This window comes from Pezoporus occidentalis, unplaced genomic scaffold (assembly GCF_034315485.1).
Source record: "Pezoporus occidentalis ecotype Australia unplaced genomic scaffold, CSIRO_AGI_Poc_V1 ctg210, whole genome shotgun sequence".
NCBI classification, from domain to species: domain Eukaryota; kingdom Metazoa; phylum Chordata; class Aves; order Psittaciformes; family Psittacidae; genus Pezoporus; species Pezoporus occidentalis.
Window position 1 is genome coordinate 891,434 of NW_026913965.1, and position 23,724 is coordinate 915,157.

At 36.0% G+C, this 23,724-nt stretch overlaps 1 protein-coding gene across 3 annotated transcripts in view; it reads left to right on the forward strand.

Annotated features, from left to right (window-relative positions):
- Positions 1-23,724, forward strand: part of PLCE1 (phospholipase C epsilon 1) — a 150,434-nt gene that overhangs the window by 84,251 nt on the left and 42,459 nt on the right. For all 3 annotated transcript variants that reach the window (XM_062619465.1, XM_062619466.1, XM_062619467.1), the window contains 2 exons: positions 7,546-7,862; positions 23,076-23,221. In XM_062619465.1, the coding sequence (XP_062475449.1) occupies positions 7,546-7,862; positions 23,076-23,221 (463 nt within the window). The remainder of the gene's footprint in view (positions 1-7,545; positions 7,863-23,075; positions 23,222-23,724) is intronic.

Consider the following 23,724-nt stretch of genomic DNA (forward strand, 5'->3'; position numbering starts at 1 on the left):
GACATGGGCTCTGATTTTATCACTGTGTTTTTGTGCACTCTAAGTAGACAATATTTTGCATGCAGAAATCAAACCTGTAGTAGAACAGCCCTGGGTGTGTGGGGGTAGAGATAGCTGACCACCATGACAGCAAACTGTAAAACATGTGGGAAGAAACATGCATCTGTTGCAAAGCATTCCCAGTGGATATTGTGGCTGCAGCCATGTTACTGATTGAATCATCGTCAGTTAATCATGTATTCGTTTTCACATCTTAAAAAACCGCTTTTTTTGACCAGTACCAGTGAACTCATCTTAAAATACATCTAGTGAATAGTATGACTTAAAATACTTGCATTCCATTTCTGTAATAATGAAGTGCAAGTGCTAAATGGTTGTGATTTAAGAGTATTATCTTTGCCTTTCATACTGTTGTAAAACCCATCATTTTATTTCCAGTTCATTATTCTTTTCCATTTTCAGCAAATCTTTTTTAAACATCTGTGTCCTTGGTTCATTCATTTATTCTTGTATGAGTGAGTCTTTTCATATTTTCCTCTACATAGTGAATTTTGAACTTGGAGGTAGAATTACTACACAAAGAAATAACTATGTCCTTAACAGCAATATAGAATTCACTGCTGTTACTAACTCTTTGTTCTTATTAACTCTTTGTTAAGTAGCTTTACAAATTCTGGTACATTCTATAAAAGTACTTTGAAAGGCCATAGTGTTCTTGCTAGGTTCTTCCTATATTCCTGCTATTTCAGTACTTTCTATTTTTTTCTGGGATTTCATTTGATGCTATAATTGCAAAAGATAAAAGGAGCCCGCAGTTCAGTATGGTTTCCAAAATGGAACTTTTTGCCATTTCCTAAAGCAAGAAGGGATTTTTAGGAGTAAGTGGTTGTTGTTAGAAGCACTCCTTATCCTTCTGTTTGATGAACTCCACTGTGTCAGTCGGTTCATGAGTCACGATTTTCTTGTGTATAATTGTAATTTAATTCAGTTATACCTCAACATGATTGCTGCCTTTTTTAAAACTCTTCTCCAGAGGTTCATATCCCTATTCAACAATAAAATCTCAGCCTTAGTAGAAATATGTGTTACAGTTTCATAGTCATCTATTTCCAGCAAAATTCTATTTTACAGCTGATTTCTACCTTTTAGTCTTTTTACGTGGCCTGTTGTGATGACTTGTTGCTGCTTCACCAGAGATTACCTTCTCCAATGTCTTGCTATTACCATGGTCAAATTAAACTCAAAGCAGATATTCTCAAACTAGCTGTGGAGTTTGCTATTTCTATTCCATGAAAAAGATCTTACCCCCCAAGAGTGTGGCTCTAACATTATGTGGCCTAATAAAGGATTATTTTACAGACCCCAGGCTAAATTCGTCTTCTTTCCCTCAAGTCATCGCCTGGGAATCTTCCTTTGCTCAGAGTATTATCTCCTGCTTACTGATGCTCAGGTCATACTGAACCTTGTAGCTACAGAGCTCCCCTGTTAATAATAGCTCATATTGCTGGATTTAGAGATATGGAGGGAGAGCAGGTGTGTCTTCTGAATCTTTGATTACTTGACTCATAAATAAATTTGAAGAAGAAATGAGATCTATTAATTTCAGTGGTTTCCACAGTGAAATTAAACTTGATCCTGTTCTGTGGCAAGCTTCCCACTCTTTGATACTGGAGTGAGTTGTTTGCAGTCAAAATTGATAACAGTGAATTTGTGTTCATAAAGAGAGAGAAATGTTTTTAATTATGCAGAAGAAGAACAGGAAATTAACAAAAGCTTGTTGGTTAGGTTATCATGTTACTAGCATATGTCACATCCAGGAGACAGCAAAACGATGCTATCCCAGATATACTGGTTTGTATCTGAAGCTGGTGTTTAATTAAACTGTCACATATTACATATGTGTCTTCTGTTTGGGAGAGTTTTTATTGTATTTTCTTGGACAGAGCTCTTCTGCATTATAAATATTGACATTTGTTCACCTGTGTCTCTTTTTTTATTTTTTATTTTTTACATAGTTTTCTTTTATTTTCTCACCATAATCCATATGTTCTCTTTAAAGCACATGAGCAGTCTGTAGCCTGTCATGTAAAAAAGACTTCTGTTATAATCCATTGACTACCTTTTAAAACCATCTGAGAAAATCCTCTTTTTGTGTAATTTCAGTCACAGTCGTATAATTTGATGGAAGCAAAGTCTGCTACCAGAATCACACCTGAGTTATAGATGTTATAATAGCTTGAATAATTATTTTCATTCTTACCGCTATTGAAATCTGTTTTCTGCTTTAGAAACACAGTTTGTTGTAATCACAGGATCTTCCCTCAGTAGTCTTCTGGAGCGTAAGCACTTTTTTAGGGATTATTTTCACTTTACTGCTTTCAAACTGCTGTTTTTTTAATGTATGGAAAAAATACTTTTTTTTTTACCCTCAAAGTGTAGAAAGAAAAGCAAACAAGAAATAAAACTAAGACACAAATAAAATACAAACACACACAGAAAAAATACAGTTATCTCATTTGTCAATTCACTGAATTTTGCTTAAAGTCCATTTTCATCTTTTTGGCAGGTTTACTCCTTAGAGACTGCGCTCACTTAAAAAAACACAGTGGCTTTTCCCGGGCACATTCCTACAAGTATCAAATGTAAGAGCTGTTGTGTTTGAGTCAGGATGAAAGTAATTCTACACCACTGTCCTTACTTGGTCACAATTCACATGGAAAGTGATGTGATTTTATCAAAGTACAAATTGCATGGCTGGCAATTGTAATTTTACACAGGATTCGCACTTTTGACATTGGTGTGATTACAGTCGGGGCTCTATTTATTTTCCTTCTCTCTTTGTATGATTTCCACTTTTACTTTGCTCAAAACCAATCCTGAAATTCTGCTTAGAGGAAATTGGTGGCAGCTGCCCAACATTTATACCAAATTGTGTATTAATAGATTATCTATATGCATGATAAAATAAAATTTAATAAATATGCTCCTTTAAATTTTAGCTTTACAAGAAATATGTTAAATGTACAGATAATTTTGCTTTTATTGTTAGGACCGATCACATGTCATAACTACTGAATTTAGTAGAACATTTAAATGTGAAAAAATCTACTTCTAGTTACAGCTAACTAACACTAGAGTTCTAGCAGTATTTTTCATGGGTTTATTTATAAAAGTTTCTTTGTATTTTTATTTAAAATGAACTTGATTTTCATATTAAAAAAATACTGAGTTAACCCCTTGCTAATAAAGTTAACACAAACATAATATGGCTTCATAGAGAAAAACACTAGGAAATAAGTTTTTCAGGAGTGTCTTGAAACTTTTTTGTATATATACACAAAAATGTTTTTACATACTTACACACTTGAAATTTACTTTTTCAGTATAGCTCTTATGGACCCTGTACATATACAGCATGTATGTCAATTCTAAGTTTTATAGTAATAGAGTTAATTTGAACTTAATCTGTTGATAGAAGATCTCCTTACTGAACATTTTAGAAAGTTTTAACAAAAGACAAAAATGAGTAATTCTTAAGACTTTTTTACAGCGTTTATGGCAAGACTAGGCTGTGTAACATCCTGAAGCCGGCGTTTTGTACTTTTCTCCCATTCTTAAACAGGTAACTCTTCTGTTAGAGAAGGTGAACCTTTTTGTTCTCATGTATATCAGCAATGATTAAGTCAACCCATGAGTCCTTTTTTTAAAGGAAGGCAGAGGTTATCTTGTTTTGATTAATAATCTTTGAAATAGCAAGCACTGCTTTTATCTGCTTCAGCAGTTTATCAAAACAATAAAGCAAAGCTATCAATTCCAGCTTTAGACAACTTGCAAATGAATAGTCATAGTCCTCATTTTCTGCTCCGAGTTTTAGCATTAAATTGGTGTGGTAGACAACAAAGAGTAATACCATTTACTGCAGCAGCAGCTAATTTTAGTGAGGACTGTATCCTACCTTAACTAACAAAATCTACTGTGATTTTGACCTGAAAGCCATTCCATTCTGCAAGTTAATCTAAGGACCTGGTCTTTCTTGGAAGCACAGAAAGACAGGATCTATTTCCTGAAGAACATAAACTGACAACACAAAGCTACAGGACTTGTGGATGAGACTGGTTAGGGAGTTTTCTAGAAGGGAGAAGTGAAGATCGGTTTCTGGCATGATAAATGATAAAAGTCTTAAACACAAGAAAGATGAAAAAATGGTCCAGAAAAAAAGATAGTTTAATATAGGCAAATAAATAGAGAGAAAGAAAAAGGAGCTGGCTTGTGCAGAGTGTAAATCATGGAGAGTGGTGAAGCTGAGAATTAAGATCCTGGATTTAAGTGTTAAAACACAGGAGACTGGAATGAGGAAAGAAAAAAAATTAGAATTTGGAGAGGTGAAATCCATCAACAACCAAGACATGAATTATGCATGGAAGAAATATTTATAGGTATAGAAATAGTCAACTGAGGTAAGTTATAATTCCACTTCTTTAGCATTTATATTCATACTTTAGCCATGAAGAGGCTGTGAGCCTTTGTAATTCTGTTTGGCCTGTGTACCTCTCTTTGTATATCAGCTGCACTCTTGGTGCAGCAGCTTGTTCCATAGACCCTTATATTAAAAATGCAGAACTTACTGACTTCTTTCAGTTTAATGGAGAATTGAGAAATGTTAGTTTGAAATTAAGCTTTTTGAATCAGGAAGAGTTTTTATTTATCCTTTTCCAAAGCCAGCAATATCAGTGGCTGATCTTGTTTAGCCTGTGACTTGAATCACCTTAGCTTAGCTTCCACGAAAAAACTTTCTGACAGCTTCATTTTTGTGTTAGAAAGAAGCTGGCTTGTCAAGCCTTTGTTATGAATGATGATGGTTTCATTGAATATAGTTTCATTAATGGCTTTCAAAATCCCTGCTTTAGCAGGGATTCAAATGAGAGACTCCTGGTAGTTTTCAGCAGTCTGGAGCACTTCTGGCCATTTCAGTGTGTTGAGCCTTGTTGTTAGATGTGAGAGGTTGTATTAAATGGAGCCTGAAGGGTGATTACACTTAGGCAAAGGCAGCGTGCAATAAGATCCTGCAATAGGACCTAGTCTGTTGCCCATTCAGCGTCCACCTTTGTCAGGTTTTGAGGTCTGAGCAAAGCTGTAGTTCTGATGCAATGTGGAACGCAGTTCTCTCAAAAGTGCCAATGTGGGCTGTTTTGGTAGTTGACATTGTAATGGGGAAGGTGAATTACTGAAAGTGCACCCCTAAATCTCATCAGCAAGCCTTATGTTGGGGAACAGCTCATCTTCACTCACGTTCTCTCTTCCATCGGCAACTATGTGACTGAGCACTCCTTACAGAGTTACACCTTGTTTTCATATTACACTGATACAAGGTGTTTATAACTGTAGCCACCAAATAATGTTGGATTTGCAGAGCACCAGTATTTCTGCAACACTGCATTGTTCATAGTGCTTGCTGCCTTGTCTCCTGTGTTAGTGATCCCTGCAGCAGCTGTGATACGAGCAGTCTGGTTCAACTGTCCTTTCCTGACATCAGTGTCCTCTCCAGAGTTCAGATGCTGTTGACAGCTACAGCTTGTTAGCAACTGGGATGTGTTAGTTGCCTTCTGGGAGCACATCTTCTGGTGCAGTGTCATGTGAAAAACATCCACTTTGTTGTGCTCCAAGGCTGTAAACTGAAGCACTGTAAGTTAGGATGCCTGGGAGGTTCACTTCAAGAGTGCATTTGAGATCCAGAATAAATTGACAACATAAGCACAACCTGTACAACCTCATTTTCAGCAGCGAGGCACAGGAGAGGCTGGTACATGCTGTACTTTTCTGCCTTCTGGCTGGCAGAGTGCCTTGTATTTCACAGGAAAGTTCTTGAGTGAGAAGAGCTGTCATGCATGGGGGGTCAGTGAGGCACTGTGACTTCTAGGGAGCAGATGGGTGGTAGCGGATGTTTGTGTCATGCCTTTCATATCCTCCTGAGAGAATGCTGGTGGTGACAGCGATGGTTTGGTCCATATATGCAAAGCACTATGCAAATATAGTATATGTATATACTATATATAGTAATGTATAGTATATACATATACTATATATATACTATATATGTAAACTATATGTAATATAGAATGATCATTATATTTTGCATTGTTTCTATTTTGGCATCACCTTATGTTCTGATGCTACATCAGAAACAGTCAAATGAGCTTTTTCTAACGAAATCTTTCAGAATTGGTTTGCACAGATTTAAGTAGAAAACAGAATTGGAGTTTCATACAGAATCAAAGCAAACAAGACTGAAAGGAAGGCCAGAAGCTCACTGTGCTTCACCTGCTGCCAAACCAGGATCAACATGTCAACATGGTGTTCTCAATTGTCTTCCCCCCCCAGTCTTTCTTGATCTTGACAGTTTTCTTCATATCTGCAGATCCTGTACAGCACTGCTTCAGTATCCTTGAAACGGAGTTCCTCACTGTGTAACCAGGATACTGCTTGTTGCAAATTAAGTCCACCACTTTTTCCCTCCCTAGTCTAGGTACAGACATAATTACTCTTTGGCTCTTTCAGAAGCTTTTTATGTATTTGAAAATTTCTCAACAGGTTCTGTTAGCCCTAAAGCTTTATTTGTGTAAAAAATCTCTGACGATATTTTGTGAACCAGTACAGAAAATAAACTCCTTTTCCTGGGAAGGAAGAAGAGTACCGGGCATACTACTATGGCTGTTTGTACATTTAAGTAATTCTTGAAAAATTTTTGTTCAGAGAATTCAATCTAAACATATCTAGTCAGAAGACTCACACTCACTGTTTTGGAATCATGGTGTTGATGTTTCAGGCTTCCCACATGGTATTACAAAGCTTGGCTTCTTCCTTCTTAGGGAAAGTTTTATTTTTCAAAGGACATCACTGTTAGTATATTATAAAACTACCGTTAATGTTTTGTAATAATGGATAAAACATGCATACTCCCACATACATGCATTTTCCCAGGGGAATGAAAACTGCCTTGTAACCTTGGGCATTTAGTTTCACAATGCAGTGAGTGCAGATGAATTGTATCTTACAGCAAGAAGAATATGAAAATAAAATGCTGACTGACACGAGGTTTACGTGATCATTGTACATTATTTGTTGTGGCACTACAGTCCCCATGCCCCAGGCAAGGCCTCAAAACCATTTGTACTGCGGACTTGAATATGGAGGCAAAACCAAGCTGCACCCTGCCTAGATGATCTTTCTATTTGAAGCTTTGACAAGACTGACACTGAGTGAAGCAAACATTTGGAAGTCAGGAAACAAGCATGTTTTGGCAAGCAGCTTAATCTCAGAAGCCCCATTTACCAGCTATGTTAGCTAATATCCGATATAGAGATGTGCAGGAAGACCCTGACTGAAAGAACATTTTAGGTTGTTTAAATATAAAGCAGTTAGGATATAGTGTACTGCTGAATAAATGATGGTTTAACAGAACAAAAGAGCAAGTTGTCTTGCTTCTGCACTGCCCAGTCCAAGAGTTAAGGCAAAAGCCTAGTAAATTTTTTATTTGTTTTGTTTCAGAACGTCAAGTGTGTGCATCTATGGCTGGCTCCAGCGCCCTTCCCTCCAGCGTGGCTGGTATCAGCAAAGAGCTGATCGAACTGCAGCACCTCATCCAGTTCCCAGAAGAGGTTGCCAGCATGCTGACTGAGCAGGAGCAGGAGCTCTATCGTAAAGTCTTACCCATTGACTACCTCTGCTTTTTAACCAGGGATTTGGGTAATGCTGAGTGTCAAAGCAAGCTGCCGTCTATTAAAGCTTCCATATCTGCTTCTATTCTTTCTTCTCCCAATGGTGAACATAATGCTGTAGAAGATCTGGTGACAAGGTTTAATGAGGTAAGACAGAACTTTGAAATTACTTCTCATAAAGGATATTATGCGGTTTGTGGGTTAGTTATTTCCTTTGTCTCTCAGAGCTGAATTTAGCTGTCATGGCAGATTTTTAAAACATAAGTTAAGATGACGAGGGGATTTTAGCTAAATAACTTCCACTGAATTTGATAGGAGTTATGTGACCTAATGCTCAGTGAGTTTGGAAAACTGCAACTGAAGTTTTTCTTGCACGTTGTAAAGTAAACAGGAAAAAAAAAGACTTGTAGTTCTTTGTATTTATGCTGACAGTATGGGGTATACTTACAGTCAGTTTATTATTTTGTTCAGGAGCTGGAGTTTTATTTATTTCTTTTGGATTTTTGTAGACTAAGCATGATCTTAGGAGTCAGCACAGAAGTATTATAAACTAGAAGTTCCTGTATAACTAATCTGCTTTATTTATTTATTTACTTAATCACCCAGTGTGTCTTGAATGCTGTTGCACAATGAAGTTTCACTTGATATCACACATTTTCATTTTACTTTATTTTTAGAAAGGTGATCTTCTGATGAGTTTCATAGAAAATCAATCAAGCCTTGAGAAAATTGTAAAAAAAAAAAATACACCCAAAAAACCCCAACCCAAAACAAAAGCACCCCTAAATAAAACCTTAGGTTTTAGATGGAACAATTTCTTTCTTTCTTTTTTTTTTTTTGTGTGAATCATGTGTAATGTTAGCAGCTCGTAGATTCATAAAAGTGGAATAAAATTAAGGTAGTCTTGACTTGCGCTCCTTTAGTTTGTTAGCCAACGCATTCTTATGCTTTAGTAAGAGATGAAAGTTGTGCAAGTATCAAAATGACAGCACACAATTAAGTACATGTAGCAGAATATGTATTAAACCTCAGTGAACTTCCTGCTTCCTGAGCAGATAAGAATCGGTGACTGAGTATTTAGCATGTTTTGGAGGATTCCTGTTTCTTGCATGTTATTAAATAATAAAATAGTGTCAATATGTGGACTTCTCTCACATAATTCTATTATGGGAACATAAAAGTTGCAACTAAAAGTTGGTTTTTAGACAGAGCCTAAATATTACTTAAATCAGCTTTAGTTACTGTATTTAGGAAAATACTGTGCATGGTGCATAGTTGGAGAGGAATCTATCTGCTGACAAAGGCAGGGTCCCCCTTCCTGTGGTGTTTCTCTTACAGTGATCGCCGTAGTGGGGGCAGCGGGAAAAAGGTGAAGAGGTTGAGCTCAAGTATGACTTGGTGAGTTACAATGTCAAAGCAGTGTGTTAGGACATTCTGCAGTTAGCTGTACAAATCAAATTGATCATCATGTGTTCTGATACTGAACAGTCACAGGATTGAAAAGCAAGTAGAATCATAGAATCATAGAATAGTTAGAGTTGGAAAGGACTTTAAGATCATCTAGTTTCAACCCCCCTGCCATGGGCAGGGACACCTCACACTAAACCATGTCACCCAAGGCCTCGTCCAACCTGGCCTTGAGCACTGCCAGGGATGGAGCGTTCAGAACCTCCCGGGCAACCCGTTCCAGTGCCTCACCACCCTTACAGTAAAGAATTTCCTCCTTATATCCAATTACCCCTTGTCCTGTCACTACAGTCCCTAATGAAGAGTCCCTCCCCAGCATCCTTATAATCCCCCTTCAGATACTGGAAGGCTGCTATGAGGTGTCCACACAGCCTTCTCTTCTCCAGGCTGAACAGCCCCAACTTTCTCAGCCTGTCTTCATACGGGAGGTGCTCCAGTCCCCTGATCATCCTTGTGGCCCTCCTCTGGACTTAATAATTTGAAAATATTTTAACCTTCATTATTCATCTATAACACTCCTTCAGCTCTCATTCAATATAAGCTTCCATGAAAATGACAGTATTTCTTCTATTAAATAAAAAAGTTCCTTTGTGTCACAAACCAGAAATTATTGACTGTCATTTTAAACAAGTGTTATGTCGTGTCAGAGAAATTACTAAAAACCATACTGCTATATGAAAAAATCCTCTATATAGTACAATTGCTCATTTAGCAGAACAGTGGCATGGAATTTTTTTCCCATTTTGTATCAGAAGCCTGTCACCCTAAAAGTCATTCTGGCTCCCACGTTATAAATACACTTCAGTAATTCTATAGGCAACGCCAAAAAATATTAGCAAGCATTCACTGACTTTTGCCAACAAAAGCATGACTCTTTGCACAAGAATTTTCTTGCCATTTATAAACAAAGACATTTTGAAAGTTCATGCTTGTGATTGGCTGTGATAACTGATATAGTCCACCAGAAGATAAAGCAGATAGCAAAATAGTGATTTATTACAAGCAGTAAATATTGTACAATAACTCCATTTAAACATATAACATCTATGTTTAAAAAAAAGTTATTCCAGGTTATACTTACAGTAATCCACTGCACTAAGCAGTATATAATCTATGCACCAGATAGAAAGGAATTAATTCAAATTGAATGAAAAATTACCATGTAACATTACCAAACAAGTAATGCTAGACTACAATAATTGCAAAGTTACAAACCGCTAACACTAGAAGATAATGTTGACTGTTTCACCAAGAGGCGACTTTAATGTTAAAATTCCCATTGATATGGAACAACCTCAGTCATTCCTGTTGAGACTTCTTCACCACCTCCCATATGAAGTCAGGCTGAGAAAGTTGGGGCTGTTCAGCCTGGAGAAGAGAAGGCTGCCTGGAGACCTCATAGCAGCCTTCCAGTATCTGAAGGGGGGCTATAGGGATGCTAGGGAGACACTCTTCATTAGGGACTGTAGTGACAGGACAAAGGGTAATGGGTTAAAACTTAAACAGGGGAAGTTTAGGTTAGATATAAAGAGGAAGTTCTTTACTGGGAGGGTGGTGAGGCACTGGAACAGGTTGCCCAAAGAAGTGGTAAATGCTCCATCCGTGTCAGTGCTCAAGGCCAGGTTGGATGGCTTCTTGGGTGACATGGTTTAGTGAGAGGTGTCCCTGCCCATGGCAGGGGGGGTTAGAACTAGATGAGCTTATGGACCTTTCCAACCCTAACTATTCTATGATTCTATTAAAATATCTTTTTAAAAGTGACTTTAAGTGAAAAGTAGGGGGGAAAAATTGGTCTTATTGAGGTAAATTTTACTAGAAATATTTATTATTTAAATTCAGTAACTCACAGAAAACCCAGTTCATGACTGAAATCGCAAACTCCCATTGACTGAAAGGTGCAAGATCGAGCAGTAGATATTGGGAAACACCAAATGGTTCCTTTATATTTTAAATATGCTTTTAAATAAATATTTTTTAAAACTGTTTTCTAGATGTGAATGATTTAAATAGTTACTGATTAGATACATAGAACATGAATATCTTATAGTCATTTGTTTAAACCTTTGTATTTACTGTTGGTTAGTGTTGCTTACTATGAATTACAGTATTTAGTGTACAGTATTATAGTGAAGTCTAAGAGGTATAGGAAGGACTTACACAGAAGAATGTATACTTACATTGAGCGGTCAGCTGTAAGTGTTTGATATGGAAATAGTCTACGAAGAATTGCAGAACTGAATCAGAGAACAGTTGCCCTCTGCAGTAGGTGAAATTGCTGTTTGAAGACAATTAAGATGGCTGAATGTGCAGTAGATAACTGCTGTTATTTTTCCTACTCAGTTCTCATTTGTGAAAAACTGTAATAGACAGCATACTGTCTAACACTGGATGAGGCCTGTAATGTGCATATTCTTTTGGTATATTACCTGGGTAAGGTGTTTTGACTTAAAGTACTGGACATGATTTAGTGATCACATTAATGACGATAATCCTTCAGGAACACTTCCTAAATTTTCTTGTCTATACAAAGGCAGGATAACAGTAGCTGGAGCTTTTGCCATTTTCAGTATTTCCTTATCTGTACCTTGTTTTAACATCTTGAGAGTCTTGCAAGGTTTCTGAAAATCATTGGGTCTCCTAGTGTGACAATGGAAATACATTTTTGTCAGATACTCTTGATCTGAGATCACAGTGTTGTGAGCCTGAGAGGAACTGAAAACTGTGAAAAAGATGAAAAGAAATCAGGAAACCAAGTTAAGTATATAGTAAGAAATCTGTATCAAACCTAACTTAACACACAAGGAGGACAGTTGTGGTTGTGCCTCAAGCCAGAAGGACTTCGCATTGAATTGGAATGTATTAGGCTGTTCCTTCACAAAGGTTGAATAGGCTTTTGGCCAAGCAGACATTAACCTTAGTGTTACCAGGTGACAATGCAAAAAATAAGTAGCAATAGGTAGTATAAATTTAATTTTGTGGGCCTTGCATGATTTTTATTTTTGTTATAATAGGAGCTCTATTCCTGCTTTAAAGGTGAGGTAACCAACTTACATGTTCTGGAGATCTCCTTTTTTACTGTCTTTGTGGCTAGGTTTCCACAGGCTGCTTACATCTTGCCTGAAAAGCCACACAAAACCCTACAAAATGAGATGGAATGCATTCTAGGGTTGTATTTCATTAGCATTTTAAAAGTTTCAGGTCATTCTAGCTCTCAGGTCTGTACAGAAATTCACAGAGAAATAAAATATTCAAAAGAAAATCAGAATCTTATAATCTGCTAATGTTTGTATGCAGGATTTACTGTCTAACAGATAGAAGTTCGTATGACATATAGCCCAGTCATTAAAGATTCATAATGTTTTTTCATATTTTGCTTCCTGGAAGCACTATAGAAGATGGTCATGGTGAGATTGCCACCGAAGCTTAAGTAACTTCTGTAACGCTGATATAGAAAGCCTGGTCAGTACTGTTTAAGAAATGGCTCATAAAACTAAAGTTAAATTAAAAAAAAAAAAAAAAGTAATCAAAGAATTAGAGAACTTTTCAACATGTGGAGTAGATGCAATAGATTTGAAAAAGGAAAAGTTAAAAATGATTGATAATCGCAGAAGGATGAGAGATGCAGATGAAAGGTATTACTGAATCATTATGTTTATATACTACACTGTAGAAAGAATATCGATTACTATGCAATAATTTTCAGGTATCTAATGAGGAGGAGAACAGAACTGAGAGAAATGATACCATGCTTCTAATGGATTTGAAATGTACATATTTTAGACCTAATGAAAACAAATAAATAGGTTTGCTTAAGAAGAAATGCATCCTAGCGTTCTGCAATTAGCAAGGTGCTAATTCCCTTGTAAAGAACAAATCCAATCAATCACTTTGTTGGAGTAATGTAATAGTGTGGCATCAAAACACTGAAAACCAAACCAGGAATTTTGTTTGGTTTACAAAAAAAGGAGAGAAAACTGTATTGTGTTCAACTGCGTCTACAGCTCTTCTAGACAGTGCATGAACTACCTTAGACATCTAAATTGGTTGAAATTGAAATTTATCAGAAATTTTCTTTTACAATACTATGATAAAATGCAGCTTTTTCCAGTTCCTTAATCCTGAAGTTTAGATCAGATTTAACAAATATACAAAGTGAAAACAGAAATTACATTACTAAAAGGAAAACATTTAACTGCTATGATTTTAGACCCCTGATATATTTCTATGCTTTCTTTGATCCAGTTGTCATCCTAATTTTCCAGGATGGCAGTTTGTAATCTGAGCTGTCATAAAGGTTGTGTTTTGTTCCTTGTCTCTGTACTGTATAGAAAACAAAAATTATTGGTAACATTTCAGAAGACATTTAAAGGAGAAACTGAAAAAAGTGGACAGTAATTTTGGTTTTTACTTAATGCATTGTAGGAAAATTGGGCAGTAGAATGAATAGATCCTATTGCTTTTCTCTCATTTTCTTCTGGCAACTGCCTGAGGTTTCAAATGATCTCAGAGGAAGGGAATTACATTTCTGTCGCTTTAACCTATTTGACCTGAAATTCTGTATATTATACACCTTGTTGCTGTGGGTTGTTTGTTTCCTTGCCTGTTAGTATCTTTAATTCTGTTACTTCTTTATGAACATTTTGAAGAAAACGGTGTTTCAGATAGTCTGACTGCAGTTGGTTCAGATTTTCAACAGCAGGTGAATAAATAAGATTTTTACGCAATAAGTTTAGTAGAATGTTCTGTGTTTATTCTATTTCTGGTTTTATTGCCAGAAGAAACTAGAGAAAGCCATCTTTAAAACAATGGACTTCTGTGTTTTCAGAAAGTGTATAGCTCCAAACTTGGAAGTGTTGCAGTATATGAATTAACATCTCTTTAAAGCATTTTCAGGTAAAGAAGAATCTTTCTGTATGTTTTAAAGATGCATAGTATCCCTATATAAATAAGGATAACATACTGCTAAGCCAGTGTATTTGAGAAAAAACTGTGGCTCACATGTGCCTGTTTATAGCATGTAACTTTGTTTCAGAAATTAATTCAGATTTACAGGAGTGGAAGAAGCAAACCCACCTGTAGATATTTCAAATATTCTTAAATGTTTCAGCTTTTTAGATATTTTTAATGTGCTAGGAGAATGGAAAGCTATACTGTAGCCTGTGACACATGTACACAGATAATTAGAAGGTATTTTATATTCACGTTTTATTTATTATGAATATTTTGGGCTACACACATTCAGTATCATCAACTATAAATAAGGCCCATAGTCTTTAAAAGTTTGATTAAAACATTAGTTATATGATAGTGGAGACTTGGGCACAACGTGTACTCAACAGTGAGACACAGCTGATATTTCATTTGCTTCTAATAATATCAAATTGATCATAGAGTCATTTCAGAGCAAGGCAGTGAATCAAGCTAAAGACAGATATTCTTTCCTGTTACTAAATGTTATTAAAAGCTGATTCTGAATTACTGGCTAGTGTGGGAGGAGAGTGAGATATAGTAACATCCATCTTTGCAAACCTATTGGCTTTTGGATTCTCTAAGACTGTGCACATAATAACAGTACTAATATCTTTTTCTGCTCTGATAGAGCACTCACTATCAGAACTTCAGTTTTCATGGATGCGTAAAAACTGGCAGGAATCAATTAAGGAGATTCTGCAGAGTTAGCAGAGGCCTGGTAGCTGGGAAGAGATTAGGAAAATGGTACCAAAGTAAGTTTTAGGAGCCTGGTAACTGTAAAAACATACTTTTTTCCATTTCTCCTTGTTGCCTCCTGTGCCTTTCTCTTCTTCATTTAGTTCTTCTCTCTGGTTCTGTTATGATATTATTTGTTTGCACTGCTTCTTTATCTTGAGTGCCATGTACTCAGTATCATGCCTTTATGTTATGCCACAGTCTTCCTGGGCACCTTTTTCATGTATTTTTACTCTCCCAGACTCTTCCAAACGTATGTTTTTTACTCCCAGCCAACCTTCTGCCTTTTGCCAGCAAAGCATCCACAGAAACACAAGTTCAGTGTACGTGTTGTAAACATTTATATTTATGTAAACATTTAATTAATTTCTTTCTGGCCACAACTTCAAGGAAAAGAAAAGCAATAAAACCTTAAAACAAATTGAAGCATTTAATTTTCCATGCTGAGATATGTATACAAAGCAATTGTGATTGAAATTGCACCAGACTGAAAGATCATTCAAAGAGCTGTCTGAAGTTATTCCCACTATGGAACTGAAAATGAAAGATATGAAATTCAGTATTGCCAAAAAATAAGCTAAGAAGGTAAAAATGTTTGAACTGCTCCTTTATAGCAGTGCTACTGGGGAGGTGTAATTATTCACTAAGTCATTCTCATATCAGTAACATTAATTAAAAATATGGCCATTTAGTACACTAATTGATGATAGGTTTATTTTTAATGGTTTCAATTTGTCAGTTTTCTTCATTGTTCATTCAAAACACATATTTAAACCCTCACTAGCAAAACAGAGACATAGCATTTTACTGAAATAATGGAATGTAAATAAATATTGCGCTCTGCCTCTTAGTTCAGCATTTTTTTGCAATGCCTAAATGGGTTTGCATAATACTTTTTAGAAGATTGTGTTTGTTCTAGTATCAAACTGTTTCCAGTCCTTGTTTGGAATAGTGTTTAATCAGATTTAAAATGGTAAATGTTCTTTGTAAGGTTATATAATTTCACTCAAGCATGAAAAGTGAACCATCTGTTCATAAAATATGCAATTTTAAACGCTCAGATTTAAAAAAATACATTTGAAAAATATTTTGTATCTTATAGCAAAAGCCCAAAAATGTTAATTTTTAAATTTAAATTTTTAAATGTTAATTTTTTAAATGTTAATATTTTAGCAAAAATCCACATAAAGTAAACCAATTCTATGTTGCATACTGTTCTCCTTATATCCATCATTAAGAACTAAGGGGTTTGTGCACAGTTAGCAATGCAAAGGAACTCACTGTAGCCAGCTATTAGTGATAACACTGCACACTGCTAGTGTTTTTGAAAGCCTCGTAAATATTAATCTGCTCCTTCCAGGTTTAGAATAATAATATCCCTTAAGAGCACTTTTACTTTGTGGAAAGTCTTTATAGTGTTGTGAAAGGTGAATTTAATTTTTGTTCTAAAGAAGGAGAAGTCAAAGTACACTGATATACTAAAAATTTTGCTTTTAAACAAGTTAATGTTTGTTTTTCCCTCTTGCCATAAATACTGCATGATAAATATCTGCTGAGGGTTATTTTTTTACATGGATTTTTCAAGTTCTTCAGATTTTACTTAAACACCTTGATTTTATCAAGCAAAGATATGTACTGTAATCTTAGTTTGTGGTAAGGCAAAAGATTTTATATTACCTGCTAGTGATGGTAAGTGTTAATCTGCAGGTAGACAGCTGCATTTGCTCATTTCACCACTGAAAGCTGCATCTCACAAGTATTATGAAGTTCCTAAGAAATGTAATACAAAAATAGAAGACATCATTTCTTCCGTGTAGCATCACCCACTGAAGTATGTAGCTTGGGAATTACTATGAAAGTTTTGTGAATTTAAGAGCTGGGGAAATTAGTGTAGAGCAGTACAAATGACAAAACACTGGGCTTTGCAGGTGGAGAATCTTCAGTTTCCTCACTCAATACCACCGCTGCATTTGCAGTCCAATGAAAGATAATAAATTAATTTCCATTATAAAAATAAGCATACAATGAATTCTCTACAAGTTATATATTTTTTTTTAATATATATGTATATGAACTTTTAGAATCTTGAGCACTAGTAAACTAAAAAGGAGAAAAGGAGTGAAGTAAATCCATGACAAATTTAGGGATACATTTAATACTTAACTTGCATTAAGCATTGTTCTGTCTTGTATACTATATGGAGCAGGATTCATGTAGAGTTAATGGTAAACAGTCCTGTAGTTTACACTTCTAAGGACTTTAAGGTTATATGCTACACCTTGAGGATCAAGTTCCATCATGGGTGTCTCCTTTATGTCCTTCATATTTTACTAGTAAAAGCAGTTGAGCATCAGTAATAAGTATCAGAGTCCTGCCACTGACAAATTGGGAGATTTTTGCCTGCATGTAGACTTGACTATAAAACAGTGGTAGTTTAGTGATCAGGTAGTCAAAAACAGGGGCTTATTTTATTTTTTGAATGATTGATAGATTTCCCATGTTTAAAAGTTTATCATGGGCTTGTTTAGTTTTTGTTAATAAAATGCTGTTTTTAAAAAATATATTCCTACTATTAATTCTGGAAGTAGAGCTGTAGAAGCTTTTCTGTCTTAAAATATGAATGAAAAGGGAAAACTGAAAATCATAACAGAAATTTGTGGAGCTTTCTGAGAATGTCTCCATAGGTCCAAGGTTTGTCTATCCTAAATAAAGGTCTTGCTACAGTTGTAAAAATTCCAAAGTAAGTTGAAACATTGAATAAGACTCAGTCAGTGACTAAGAAATTCACAGTATGTTTGAAGATTAACATTGAGTTATAATATGCCTTTCCCAAATGCATTAGTGGAATCTAACTTGAATTTATGTGAAAACGATCCAAGTAAGAAAAGCCTAAAAACCTAAAAAAAAATGTCTGTTGAAAAGATTTTAGTGCAGTCAAAATAGTAGAGGTGATATGAAAAGATAATTGCAAAACCCCTTAAACTGTACAGATCTTGTAGTACTGTGCTAGAGATCATAGCTCAGCTACAGTCTGTATTGCCTGGATATCTGGTGCAGATCAGACTCAGATCTGTGTGCTCATACTCAGATGTGAAGGAGGCTCCTATATCTCTGAAGAGTTCCAAATGAGGCTACTTTGCAATATATCTGAAATTAATTTGGCACAATGTTGTCAGTGCTGCTCTGTATTAGGGGACCAGAAAATGCTTAAATCTGTAAGTATCTATTTTATTTGATTTTCCTTGTTTACTACTTAGTATTAGTATGCAGTAATCCTGAAGTAATTTTTTTCTATCTGAATGAAAAGACAGATGTTGTTACTAACTTACTTAAGTGGACCATATTTTATCTTCTGACTTTTCTTGTGTCTTGCAATCATGTGGATTATAGCAATGAAGCCAGGATACATTTTCTCATAGTTTTCAGACTCATCAGCAGTGCAGCGGAAATCTAATTATAGGTTTGCTGTGATGATTTCTGTTCTGAAGGGAGTTTAAAATGAGTTAAGTAAACAGAACTGTGTAAGTCAAGTGTGGAAAAAAAAAGTAAACTAGGAAATAATGATTAATATGTCGATATGTATATTGTGATCTGACAGTAAAGTGATACCTAACACAAAAACTTGGTCCAAAAAGCATTACTGGTCATTCTGAGGAATACCCTTAGTGTATTTTGATCTGCTTGGCAAGACTGTTATTGTGCAGTCTTTTGGCTGGGGTGTGCTCTCCGTGGTGTCCTGGAGCTAGTTAGTTCAGGCATTGCTTGAAATGCGAAGCCCTCGTGCTGCTGTAGTGGCAGCCTGATGACTGGGTAGCTGGCTACCTGACAGTTCTTCATCCTTGCGTTAGGTGCTCCTCAGGTGTGATGCAGCTGGGGAGATAGCTCTGCAAGCCAACCAAGAATGAACTGTTGGATGAGGAGGTTCTGTTTTGTATCCAATTGGCTGAAGTGTCCAGAAGTCAGAGGCTGCCAGGATGGAGCTTCCCTTTGCTGTCCCCTGCTTGCTACAAAACCACTTTTAGAGGTAGAAATCACACCTGGTTTTAGTGACACTATGCCACTCTAAAATAGTCTGTGCTACTTCCTTGCCAAGGTGTCTTTTGTGTGAGGTGCATCTACCTCAGGTGTACACAGATGGAATCTTTAGTTTGTACGAAGATCTTGAAAAGTTTGCTATTTTTTAATACCCTCTGTGCAGAGGCAGTTTATGCATCCAAGACAGCAAAAATTTAGTATACACATTATGAGGTGTTTGGGGGATCCAGTGGCAGCAGGACAGTCATTTGAGAATGTTGATGACTCCTAACGAGTCGTACCTTGGAGGAAATATCCTGGACTGCTCACATGTTTATCAATAAATCACAAGATTCTGGAGTAGGTTTACTGCGTATTGTTTAACTAGTGTATGTTTTCATTAATATGCTTCAGTTTCCTCTAAGCTGTCAAACATGATTTTTTCCTGAAGATTGCAGTCCTTTCAACTTAATCTGCATTTCAGTGTTGCTTGTACATTGTTCCTTTTAGCTGTGGATGTAATGAGTAATCATCTCAAATTAATGCCATACCCAAACTATTTCATTATGCATTTATTGAAGAGCTTTAGAATTTTTTTTCTTCATTGTAAAGTTTGTGGATCCATCAGTTTAATCTGCCTGGGTAGAATAAAATATTCAGGGAGTTTGCTGAGGTTCAGCTTCTGTTTTCTGTTTCTGTAAAGCCTATTGGTTCAATGAGATCTCCCCCCTTCAAAAAGTCTATAAGAAAAATACCCCATGGCAATTTAAGTGGGTAACAGATAATTCTGCTTATTAATTCTGTGTTTGTTTCCTACCCGGGTTCCAGGGCCACATTTAATTTTGGGGAAATGCCCCCTCAGCTCTGTTATTTGGCTGAATTTGCTTTCCAGCTGTCTTCACTAAAAAAGCTAGGAGTACAAAAGCCATTGCAGATGTTAAGCACAACATTCAGCAGAAACTTCCCTGAATGAAAGGAGATGACCTTTGTTCACTGCTCCATTCCTCTGCTCCCTCCTTTCTGACAGTACTGTTCCATTTTAATCATTGCTGCTCTAGTCTCAGACTGATAAAACCTTCCAAGAAACCAGTTTTGGGATACAGCTTTTCTGAGAAGCCCATAATCTCCCTTTCCGGGGGATGTGTTCAGATTAATGTATGATGGGTTCAGATTAATCAAACAACAGTCTCTGAATAATTCATAGAAAATCTTTTTGGAGACCTGGTGCTATTCAGAACCACCAGAAAAGTCAATTTATACTCCTGGCTACTGCTAGATATGACAAAAGAACTGTAGGTTGAAACAGTCTGTAGCATATATAGAAGAACAGCTCTGCTTCATTCCTAAATTCATCAGCATGTAAAATGATATGAATGAAATTTTCCATTATCTGCATCTGACTGAAGTATCCCAGCCTGCTCCTCACACTTTTCCTGATCTCCAGGAAAAATGAAAATACTGAAATTTCTAAAGCAGATTAATCAAATTGATTAATTTTCAGGAGGGGGTTGTATCTTTAGATGCTCACTTCTGTCCTCTGATTCTGCCCAATCCATTATATCTGCTTTTGCCCATTCTGTTTTAAGATTTACAAATTCAGAAACTTTCTTTTTCCTTCCTACTTGTTTACTCTTCCTGTAAGTCTGTTCTTGCCCTGAAGGAGGAATGAGCATAAACTTCATGGGACACTACTGCCTTTTGCACCTTTATTTTGCTCTTGCATATACATACACAGTCTTGATGCTACAAAGCCTTGTAGCTGACCTTTATCATTTTCTGTTTGCTTTTACCGAGCATTTGTAAGAATTCATAATTGTTTATAGCAGCCCTAAACTCCCTATTAAATAAAATTTCTACAAGGGGCTGTCCTAGTTTCAAGGTTGCTTCTTAGTTGGGAGTCTGAATTCAATTGCTTTTTTAGACATTCTTTATCAATTTTGATACTGTTTTCTCCTGGGCATTACATCTTTACTACCTTAAACACATATTAATCAAACTGTCATTACTACACTTGGTATATTATACCAAACAAATACTAATTCTTTTTTGTGAGATTGCATGTTTAGCATTTGCATTCCCTAAGAGAGCCATTTCTGGAAAACAGGAATATTATCCAAAAAGAATATGTAACTTTATTCTAGCATACACAAATAAATCTATGCCAACCTTGAACTGCAGATTGAACTGTTTTGTTTCACAATTTCTGTTTTTTTAAATGCATTAATTGTGTTACCTTTTATTCTGGTTTTGCCCTCATTTGACCTGTGTCATGCAGTGCTCTGGGTTTTTTGTGTGTTCTTCCATACCATAATGCTCATCAGGTATGCACTTCTTTATCGATTCAGTTTTTACATTTTAGGAATAGCCAATTGAGCACTTCAAATAAAATTTCAGCTAAATTCACATTCTCATTCAGAGCTGACAGAGCCATTAGATGTATCTTGTATAGGGCAGCCAGTATTAATAGCTTTTATTTATTTTGTATCATGGTCTCTACAGCAACAGTGTTTGAGAAATTTTCTTCTGGATCTACAACATTGGACTCTGGTACTTGTTCTACCATTGTTGAAAGCTCTGTACCTGTTATCTATTCCTAAACTTTCTTCTTGTTACATGTCAATTGTAAAACATACAGTAATTATTGAAACAATAGTTAACCTGCTTTCTTTTGGTAATCACTAGACTTGAAGCAGGTTTCTTCCAGCTCTGGCTTTCCATACCCAAGTTGTCCAATGAGGGCTAGGACAGATGAATACTGTTTTTTAACGGGTCCATTGTCCCCTGTTCCTCACATCCCATTAGAGCATCCCCATCACCATGGTATGCATTCCTAAGTATGTCCTCGTTGTATGAAAGATTAAATGATTTTACAGCCTAATTTCTTCAGGAATTCAGTCTTTAAAATGTGATGGTTTTGTACACACATATGCATTGCATGTATTTGAGCTATGGTTTGTCTTCTCTGCACATTTCTCATTTATTGTTCAATTGTTCTTGATTGATTTGGGCATTAGAAAGATTAGATAGTGACTTAGATTTTTCCTTTTTTTTTGACTGTTCTCCCTCGGGAGTGACAGGCTCAGAACACTGTGTCAGTATAGACTTGCATAAATGGAAGTCCTATATAGTTTTAGTGTAGTTGGTTGGTGGGTTTTTCCCCTGTAAGTACTAACGCATTTTATTTCACATGCTTGTTTTTTTTAAATAAAAGTCCATGCCCCCTGAGGGGGGAACTAACATTTCCTAATTTTTATAAGGCTCTCCTCACACTGGTATTGTCTGTAAACACTTGAGATCTTCAGGACCAAAGAATGGAACTTAGCGTCAGTAAACAAATCACGTTTATTGCTTCCTAAGTGTTTACACAATGATAAAAATCAAGCCCCCAGGGAATCATATTGTAAGAAGGAACAGTTGGTTTAAATTAGGTTTCCATGTGAAATATAGCTACTTTTTATGGATGTTGTGGGAACATAAACTGGAAAGAAAATCTGCACACTGATAAAATGAAGGTTTGATTTTTGCTTGTTTAAATACAAACAGAATCACGCACAACATTAATTTCTGATTCTGGCATTAATTAATCAGAACAGAAGTTGGTAGTATGGTCACACTTAGGAAGGTGGGGTTTTCTTACTGAATTTGTAATCTTGAATAATATGAATTATTTCAAATGTTCAGTGCATATAGGAATTAGCAAATTTTGTACATTAAATACAAGTACCAGTTTTGTGAAGTTAAGTAAAAATAAGAATTCCAATTTATCAACTTTCACTGTCCATGTTGTAAGAACAAAGGTTATTTAGAGTGAAGCTGAGATTTGTAAGTTATGTTAATAAGAATTTACACTGCAGATCTCTCTGGCAGCTTTAGAAATCTGTCCATATTCTTTTGTGGCCTGAATGCATATTTGGAATATCTTAAGATGCAGTAAGTTTTTGTTTAAGTATTTCTAGAGTAGTTTATCATTTAACTGCTGTAATATGAGTATGGCGGTGTGTAAGGTGTGTTTGCATTGCATATATGATTTGGCCTAGAATGTAGAAGTAGAATTTTGCCTGATAGCCTGCTGACAGAAGGAAATCACAAAACCCCACGTTTTCCATCAAGTATGCATGAATTCTCCAAGTGACATTGCTTTGATTGACTGTACCGTCTGTTTTATTTTACAAGGTGAGCTCATGGGTTACCTGGCTGATCCTGACTGCAGGTTCTATGGAGGAGAAACGAGAAGTCTTCTCATATTTAGTACATGTGGCAAAATGCTGCTGGAATATGGGCAACTACAACGCTGTAATGGAATTTCTGGCAGGGTTGAGGTACTGGCAACTCTTTTTTTAAATGGCTTTTCAGTGACAGATTACATTGCAGCTTCTGTTAAGCAGATGTTTCTGGAGAACAATGGGCTAAACAGAAATCCATGGCTAAATCACACTATCTCACCCTGTGACTTTCTAGTAATCCCTTTTGGAAAAATGAAGCATGCTAAAAGCTGTTTTTTACAAATGCTCTGGAGACACCATTGGTTTTCCTAGTACATCCTAAATATGTTATATTAGAAAATTTATTTCTGTTTGAGTTTTTTGTAGCAGAATTTTTTTAATGTCAAAAGAAGATGGGGAAGCAGTTGTGGTTAATCTAATCGAGTAAAGCTGATCAACAGGACTGAACAGGGAAGAGTTAAGACCAGATTTCCCATTTCTTAGCTTGACCCTCGTTGTTTATCATGTTTGTGTAATAAAGCTTCAAAGTGTTTGTACTGTTGCTCTTTGTGGATTACTAAGGATTCTCACTGAGTGATTGGTTTACATTTTTGCTATAT